Genomic DNA, 9,086 nt, shown 5'->3' with positions numbered 1-9,086 from the left:
AGGGTGCTTGGTAACTCGGGGTTCATCATCTACAGCCCCTGCTCTGCGTGTGTCCACAGCGCACAGACGAGCAGAAAAACATCGCCAGTCACAGGATATTACATCTGGAAAGACCCGCACTGCAGATCGGGAATCTCGGCCCAATATGACATAGCAAGGTCATGACCGATTCAGGATCAGAACCCTGGGTCCTGGCTCTGCCCACGAGGGGTATGCAACACACGTAAATATATAAAATGCCGTCACCCAGTGTCAGCCTTCTCTCTACCCACAGACCACCTTCCTCTAGAGTGTTTGGGTAAGAGGAGTGTATCAGTCAGTCACGCCAGGTATGCTGCAGTAACAAACATCCCCGGTCTCAGGGGCTTACACCAACCTGGGTCTACTTCTCACGCATGCTGCCCATCCACAGCCCCCTGAGAACCGGCCTACTCTAGCAGCCTCATCTGGATACTGCCAATCTCCACGCAGAGAAAAGGAGAGCTCTGGAGGATCTCTGCCTGGCAATGAAAAGATCCAGTGCCAAAGGGTCCCTTTGCTCAGAACTGGCTGGGCAGACCTGGTCACAGCACACCACCCAGCCCCAAGGGGACTGGGAAATGTGGGCCTTCTGTGTGCTCGGAACCCGAGCGCAGCTGGTATTGGGTGTAGCTCACAGCACGTGGACCCCCAGGATCTGGCTGAAACGCAGATCCAGCATCAGCAGGTGTGGGCCAGTCTGAGACTCTGCATCTGAGAGCAAAGGGGAGCGTGGTCAGGAGGATCCCCTGGAAAACCTACAACCAACCAACTAGCAAAACACAAAAATAGTGAGCCGGTCTCTCGAACCCCAGCCCTGGAGATGCAGACAGATGATCCACTGAATAAGGGTCCATGCTAATCAACCTTCAGTTAACAAGGGAACCAGCACGTGCTGGGCACTGAGCTGTGGCCGAGGGCTCAGTGGGAACAGGGTAGGAGCCTTCCTGCTGCACGGGGCTGCCTTCTCATGGCGAGATAAGTTAATAATGAACTTATTTCGGCAGGAGGATTTCCCAAGAGCTCATGAAGCATCTCTCGGGCTCCAGGCAGCTATATTAATAGGTTTTCCACTGTGTCTCTCCACTCTGCTCTCTAAGACAACCACATGTAAGCTTCTGATTCCACAGTTCCTGTTTTCAGGTCTGAATTTCAGACTGACCAGTGTTGTGAATCAGTGGGGAAATGGGTGGCGGGGGAGGGGTGGGAGAGGAGACCATGGCTCAGGGGTGGGAGGTGGGCAGGTGATGGAGCAGACACAGGGCTACAGGCCGGCCTTGGCCACAGCTAGCCTGGAGCCTGGCCTGAGCTCCCTGAAGGCCAAAGTGAGACATGGTCAGTGGTGCGACCTTGAGTGCCGGGTTTGGTTCTCGGAGGGGACACCTGGGTTTCACCTTGAACCAAGGCCCACATGTCTCTCTCTGATAGTTCTATGGATCTAGAGGCACCAGGAATACCTGGTCTTCGAATCTGAGTTCCCTGGTCCTGAGTTTTCATTCATAATTTACCAATCCATAGCAAGACACTTTGATGCAGAGCACTTTAAACTTTTTCTGAACAAGGTTGGGTATAAAACATGGATACGCTCAAGGCCCACCTTGGCAGCCTGCCCCTTAATGGGGGGCTTGGGGGCAGCCCAGGTTGGAGGCCCCGCCTGAGTGCCCCAGAGCTGCTGTGGGACCTGGGTTCAGCACCTACACCCGCTGGGATTCCGTTTTCCTACTGCCACGGAGGCGCATCTGGCAGGTGTCTGGGGGCGCCCTTCCTCCCAGGGTGGAGCAACCTGTCAAAGAGCTCAGAGGCTCCTATGAAGTTCACGCCTGATCGTGGGGCCATGTGCCAGCCAGTGTCAGAGCCCCCAGGGATCAGATGGGCCTGGGGTGCTCAGATCTCCAGCGCTGGGGACATGAGGGCAGAACAGGGCCTGAGGGGCCCTCCCCACTGCGGGCAGAGCGCAGGCAGCCAGCTCCCCACCTCGACCACCACCCTCCGCCTGGTCCTTCAGTTTAGAGGGAACCGGTGCCATAATGCACTCGCTCCATCCCAAGCAGGTCCCAGGCCCAGCCCGGGGTTCCATACCGGAGCTGGGAGCCGAGCGGGCTGCTTCAGCAATCTCAGCCCCACCAGCCGAGCTGAGTGGCTACATCCTTGTTGTTCTCGGACCAGGCACAGGCTCCTGGCCCCATCTCCCAAGCCTGCTTCCCAAGGCTGCTCCCTTAGCCACTTCTCCCCGGGACCTTCTCAGTGCTGGAGTGGTCACAAGGCCCTGTGTGGTCAGAACATCCCCAGATCAGACCGCAAAGCTGAGCTCCTGCACAGCCGCCCCCTGGGCACCCCACCCTGGGCTGGAGCAGGGGCTCCTGGCCTGTGTCTCCCACCAGAAGACACTCGTCCGCACCGACAGCTCCGCGTGCAGACCCCCAGAGGCTGACACTTGCCACCAGGCATCCATGTGGCAGTACCCATCACACCGGCTCACCTGCCCTGGGTCCATCCTGTTGTCTGCTAATATGTCACCCAGCCCTCACGTCCAACCAAAAACTGACTCCATGGGAGGGGAGCCCTTGGAATGGGTCACGGTCTCCCCCGACCCCCGGCCAGAAGGTCCCCATCCAGCGGCTCAGAGCTGACCTCCAGAAACAGGAAGGGGAGGCCCTGGTGAGCTGGTGACCGGCCTGGGGCTGAAGACCCTGTAGGGATGTCCGCGGAGCCTGGCATCACAGACACAGCTCAGGAGCCAGGTAGACAGGTTTTATTCCACCCAACCCCTGCCCACGGCCCCCCTGGGCAGAGCAAGGGCAGGCTGCTCGGAGGGTCTGAGGCAGAGTGGCGCACAGGTGGTCTCGCTGTGGCCCCAGGCGAGTGACAGAGGGAAGGTGGGTCAGCCACCCACCCTGGCATCGCTCCAGGGGCCTGGCCAAGCTGAGGGGTTCACAGTCTCCGTGGTGTGGATGCTGGAGGGCTGGGGTGCGGGCCATGCCTAGACACGCACACAAGGCTGCCAGGCACCTGATGGGCCCCCAACGCCCCAGAACAAAGGTGCCGGGGGTGGGTGGGGGAATCTGGCAACAGTCTTTCTGACAAAGACAGGAATGCCAAAGTGGCCGACGTCGACAGGGATCCAGACGGGAGAGTAGAAAACGCTCGTGCTCACGCACTGCACACACACGCGGGTTCGGTAGAATCTCGAGGCTGGAGTCACACGACGCTCTGCCGGCCCCCCGCCCCATCAAACTCGGACGTGCCCGAGCCCCCGCCCCGGCCAAAGTCAATGAAGATCCCCTCCGAATCTGAGTCGACCGACTCCAGGATCTGGTCGACCAGGTTCTCGGGGCTGGAGGAGGCTGGGGAGCCGCGGGCCACGCCGGGGCCGGGCTTGGGGGGCTGGGCCGGCGGGTACAGTCTGTTGGCGCAGGGCCCCGACGGGGGCGACGACGGGGAGGTGCCGAAGGCCCCAGCGGGCCCCGGGCCGGGCGTGTCGGCGAAGCCCTGGGGCTCGGGGCAGGACGTCATCCCGGAGACCGAGTGCCGCCGGACGCCCGCGCCGCCCGCCGCCGCGCCCTCGGCCTCGTGCTCCGCCACGGGGTTCAGCAGCGGCGTGTTGTAGCTCTTGGAGCGCACCACCGGGTTCTTGGCCAGGACGTCCCCGGAGCGGGAGCGCCGCAGGTAGTGCTTCTCTGCGGAGAGACCGGCGGAGAGAGCGTTATCAGGCATGGCTGGCCAGGCGCGGGGCAGCCCCGGCTCCCGCACCCACCGCGCGCCCGGCTCTGCACCAGGCTCCGCTCCAGGGAGGGGAGTCGGGCCCCGCCCCCGCGGACCTGTGGCCATCCTGGGGGCGGGGGTGTCCCCGGGGTCCCCTCCTCCTCTCCTGGGGCCGCCCCCCTCAGCCTGGACGGGGCGGGGGCTCGACGGAATCGCCCAAACATTTGCACACGTGCGCGGGCCTCCTCCTCCCGACCCGCAGGAAGTCACCAGGTCCAAGCACTTGCTACACGCCAGCACCTACCCATGTGGACAGAGCCCCGACCCTCAGAGCTGCGGTCCTACTGTGTGTGTGTGTGTGTGTGTGTGTGTGTGTGTGTGTGTTGGGGGGAGACTAGAAACCCCTTTTGGGGGCCACAGCTCGGGCAACGGCAAACACTGAAATGGGGCAGAGGATGAGGGCAGGGCTGGGTTTATTCTTAACCCCGGGGAGAGGACGGCCATGGGGGCGGGGCTCAGGCTCCCCAGCTCAGGACCTGCGGTTCCACACAGCGACCACCAGGTGGCAGGGCTGAGCGTGGCCAGCGGCCCAGGGGCCATTCCCGGACCACGGGAGACAGGCTCCTTCCTGGCCTGGCAGGGGTCTCGGGGTCCAGGGCCGCAGGAGCTGGGGCGGCTCAAAATTTTCCTCCAGCTGCTGGGGCCCACCTGAGCGGAGGCATGCCGCTGGGCAGGTTTCAGACCTGCAGGTGGATGGGCCCTCTGGACCTACCTCATCCCAGGCCTGGTCCTCCCTGCCCTTGAGCCCCCGGCCTGGCCTTCCCTGAGCGCCTCGCCCATGGCGTGGGTCACTTCATGTCACCTGGCAGGGGTCACCTTGGGCACTCATCTGGGGATGGTTTACTCACTTGTCTGTGTCCCCTGGTGGCAAGAACCCTTGACAGTGGGTGTGGTCCCCCCGAACCCCAGGACCAACAGCAGAAGCTGGCACCCAGCAGGTGCTCAGCTGACACTGCTGACTGAACCAAGGGGCCCCGGACGCCCAGGCACGCCCACCCCGTAATCCCTCCACACCCCCCGGGAGCCCCCAAATAAGCCTGCATTTCTTGGGCTCTGGGCCATTGCACGTGCTGGGTCCTCGTGAAACCCCGACCCCAGGACTGAGCATGGACGTGACTTCTGTGGGGAATCCAGGGGCCTCTGGGGGGCTCTCAGAGGAGCCACGGCAACACCACTAATGCTGTCTGCCTATCAGGGCAGCCCTTAAAGGAGGGACCCCCAGGTGACCCCCCCTGTGTGCCCAGTGACCTGCATGCCACACGGCCAGTGGGTACTTGGGGCAGACCTGCTACATCTGCACCTCTGATTCGGTCTGGCCTTTCACCAGAGGCTGGGGTTCCCAGGCAGAGGTGTGGATGGGGCCAGGGGCCACCCCGCCCTCCACCCCAGGCCCAGGCGACCCCTACCCAGGATGCAGGAGTGTGTGAAGGCCCCCTCGCCAGAGTAGAGGCCGTAGGTGCCCAGGTAGGGCGACACCACCTTCTGGATCAGCGTCTCCAGGCGCAGGTAGTCCTTCGTCACGCCCCGGGACTCGTGCACCCCCTGCGAGAGGGAGAGGGCAGGAAGGTCACTGGTCAGCCTGTCACTCCCAGCCGAGCCGGGCGCAGCTCAGAGGCCACCACGAACGGCCCGACCCACCCCCTCTCTCCGGTCCTGGCCCCCATGGTAGGGGCCACTGCACCCTCCCTTTCCAGGCGTCTCTCCAGTTGGAACCTCTGAGCCACTTCCTGCTTCAACGCCCTCGTGGGGGCCCTCTGCACACAGCAGCTGGTGTGGCTGGGAGGCTGAGATGTCCATGGAAAAGGCTCTGAGGCCAAATCAGGACAGGTACCCTGAACCCCCACCCGGACAGCTGTGTATCCCCTTCTGTGAGCTGGCTTCCCAGAGGCTCTGGGCAGTCACTGGGCCAAGCTCATCGCCGGGGCCCCCTATCTCACCCACTTGTCCCGGGGAGCACTGCAGGCAGGCAAGGCTGCCCCCAGGGGCGGGGCCCTGGTCCAGGTCCGCATCCCAGCTGGGGGGTCAAGCCCTGCCCATCTGATAGCACCATCCATCCCCCTCCCACGCTGCCAGGTCCTGTCCAGCTCCTCCCAACACGTCCCCTCACTCGGAGCTTTAAAGGGCTCTCCACCTGCTCCCATTTCATTGGAACCAAGGCCTGAGCATTGAGGCTGCCCAAGGGACAGCCTTGGTCTTGCCCACAGCTGTGAGCCCCGGCAGAGGGCTGGGCACACAGCAGGATTTAGTGAGCTTAATCAAGGTTGTTTCCGAATGAATGGATCATTCTCAAAGGACTGCCAGCAGTTAAGAAACAGGACACACCCAGGTTAACGTTAAATGATGGTTTAAAACAGGAACAGAATACAGCTCTATGCTGCCTATGAGAAAGCCACTTAAAGGATAAAGACATGCAGACAAGAATCTGGGAGGGAACGAAGGAGATTAAACGTGTTAACAGATCACAGCTCACCAACCGTGGCAGGGAAAGCCGTGTCAATTTCAGACAGGACCGACTTCAGGCCAAAGAACTTGGGCAGGAATAAGGAAGATCCCGAACTAACAATAAAGAGGTTGATTCTCCAAGTTGATACAACAGTCTCTAATGTGAACACACCTAACAACAGAACAGGAGACTACGGAGGCCAAACGTGGTGGGGCTGCAAGGAGAAGCAGAGAGCCCACAGCTAGAGACTCCGCCCTGGGCTCGGAAACAGACCCAGCACAGAAACCCAGGAAGGACGTGGACAGACTCAGCACCACCGTCAACCAGCCGATACAATCGACGTCTACGGACAACTTTGTCCAACAGCAGAATCCACATTCTTCTCAAGCTCACATGGGGCATTCTCTAAAACAGACCATACTCCAGGCCATGAAACACACCTCGACACATTTGTAAGGACAGAAATCAACGTCTACTCTCAGACCACAGAAGAACTAAACCAGAAACAGAATAACCGATAATCTCCAAATACACGGAGATTAAACAGCTCACTTCTAATTAACACGCGGGTCAAAGAAGAAACCTCAAGACCTATTTTTAGATATTTTGCATTAAGTGAAAACCTAACATCCAAATTTACGGGCTGCATCAAAAGCAGTGCTTAGAGGGAAATTTAAAGTACTGAAAGGATACATTAGAAAATAAAAAAAGTCTAAAATCGACTGTCTAAGCTTCCACCTTAGGAAACTAGAAACAAAAGCACAAGCTCAATCCAAGGTAAGCAGGAAAAAAGAAATAGAGCAGAAGTCAGTGAAACAGAAAACAAAAATGGGTAGAGAAAACCAACAAACCCAAAAGCTTTGAAAAGATCAATAAAATCCACAAGCCTCTAGCCAAGCTACTGAAGAAGAAAAGAGAAGATAAAAATGACTAATATCAGAAATGAAAGAGGGGAGGACTTCCCGAGTGGGTCCGGTGGTTAAGACTCTGCTTTCAAGGCAGGAGGCATGGGTTCAGTCCTTGGTTGGGGAACTAAGGTTCTGCATGCCAAAACCTGCCGGGAGCCATCTCCCAGCATATTGCATATTGAGTGCAGCACTTTCACAGCATCATCTTTCAGGATCTGGAATAGCTCAACTGGAATTCTATCACTGCCAGGAGCCAGTGGCAAAGGTCATGAGGAAGGAGGCTCGGCATACGCAAAGGCGGGATCGAGCCTCAGGAGTCCCCCTGGAAATTCTCGAGCATCTACTCCCAAAACCAGAGTCTGCCTACTTTCTGCTTTGTGCTCTCACCTACACCTCTGACTTTACAGGGGGCTGTCCCCCACTACCTCTCTCTGAAAAAGAGTTAACTTATAGCTCCAGTTAATAAAGTTCCTGGGTGTGATAGTGTTTCAACCTACAAACTCCTTTGGAAGTCCTCTAGCCTGCCTGAAAAGGTTTTTCCAGCCACAAGTGATTGTTCAGAGCCTCCCAACTGTGAGAGGCATGAGATGTTCTAAACTGTCTAAATACAGAGTCCTTTGAGAAGTTAAAAGATTGATTAGAAATTGTATTGAAGGGTTTTTCACTTGTTGGGCCAATGTTTGCTGCTAAGTCTCCATATCCCTTACCTGCTGTGTCCCTGGCAGTGTATTGATTAATATAATTGGTGTAAGTAGTAGCTTTAATGTTTGTAACCTTGGACCCTTGAGTTAATTCTTTTTTGTTGTAGCCCACTACACCTTTGCCCTATAGGAATGCAACTTTAATGCTTTTGGAGGGTGGCGCCTGCCTAATCACCTTTAGAGAAAAATAAGTTTTCCGAAGAAAGGGTCTTAAAATGTTAACAGGCCTCCGGGCCAGAAGATGATGCAAATCACCTAAACTTTTGCATATGATAAGTTTGCAGGAAGAAAGCCTGGCTTACTCCATGACTCTACCCCTTCCCCCATTATCCTCTATGCATGCTAAGTCACTTCAGTCGTGTTCGACTCTGTGCGACCCCATAGACGGCAGCCCACTAGGCTCCTCTGTCCCTGGGATTCTCCAGGCAAGAACACTGGAATGGGTTGCCATTTCCTTCTCCAATGCATGAAAGTGAAAAGTGAAAGGGAAGTCGCTGAGTCGTGCCTGACTCTTAGCGACCCCATGGACTGCAGCCCAACAGGCCCCTCCATCCATGGGATTTTCCAGGCAAGAGTACTGGAGTGGGGTGCCATTGCCTTCTCCATCCTCTATGCATAACTTAAGGTATAAAAACTACTTTGGAAAATAAAGTGCGGGCCTTGTTCACCGAAACTTGGTCTCCCCATGTCGTTCTTTCTATCACCTTCTGGCTGAATTTTTCCTCTGAGGCGGGGAAGCTCGTCAAGCCTACTAATTTTGCCTGGGCTTCTAAGATTTGACAGGGGAGGCCTTAGTGTCTCCTCTCCTTCGGGAGAATGGGAGGACGCCTGCGGCCTTCGTAGGTGACGTAAATTCCCTGCTTTGTAATTTTATTCAGCCTCTTTTCTTCACTGAATTTTCCTACTGAGCTATCCTTATTTCAGCCTCTTTTCTCCACTGAATTTCATCACTGAGCTATCCTCATTCTATTACTCTTTATATCTTTGATGAATATTTAAATAAATAGGTCGCCGATGCCGTCTCTCCTTCGAATACCCTGGATCAGCCGGGGCTGGACCCCGGCAAAAACCCAACCCAAAGCAAACAAACAGAAACTCCCACAAATAAACAGACAAAACGAAGAAATGAAAGAAGGAATGTCTTATTACAGACCCCAGAGTGACGTGCGCTCAGTCCTATCTGACTCTCTGCCACCCCATGGACAGAGGAGCCTGGCAGGCTACAGTCCCGACTCAGGGATGGAACCTGCATTG

At 57.1% G+C, this 9,086-nt stretch overlaps 1 protein-coding gene across 9 annotated transcripts in view; it reads right to left on the bottom strand.

Annotated features, from left to right (window-relative positions):
* Positions 1 to 2,755: 2,755 nt before the first annotated feature.
* Positions 2,756 to 9,086, bottom strand: part of PRR5 (proline rich 5) — a 52,871-nt gene continuing 46,540 nt past the window's right edge. For 6 of the 9 annotated variants that reach the window (XR_015164627.1, XM_086403222.1, XM_086403224.1 and 3 more), the window contains 2 exons: positions 5,187 to 5,322; positions 2,756 to 3,695 (listed from right to left, as the gene is read on the bottom strand). Coding sequence is in view for 8 of the 9 variants with exons in the window: in XM_086403222.1 (XP_086259348.1) it covers positions 3,217 to 3,695; positions 5,187 to 5,322 (615 nt within the window). In the remaining variant the exon portion in view is untranslated. The remainder of the gene's footprint in view (positions 3,696 to 5,186; positions 5,323 to 9,086) is intronic. The other 3 variants (XM_086403230.1, XM_086403229.1, XM_086403228.1) reach the window with 2 other exon arrangements.

The sequence above is a fragment of the Bos grunniens genome, chromosome 5 (assembly GCF_055505025.1).
Source record: "Bos grunniens cultivar Pamir isolate PY7600 chromosome 5, Bosgru_T2T1.0, whole genome shotgun sequence".
Taxonomy (NCBI): domain Eukaryota; kingdom Metazoa; phylum Chordata; class Mammalia; order Artiodactyla; family Bovidae; genus Bos; species Bos grunniens.
Note: the sequence above shows the minus strand (reverse complement) of the source record. Positions and strands in the feature narration are given on the sequence as shown.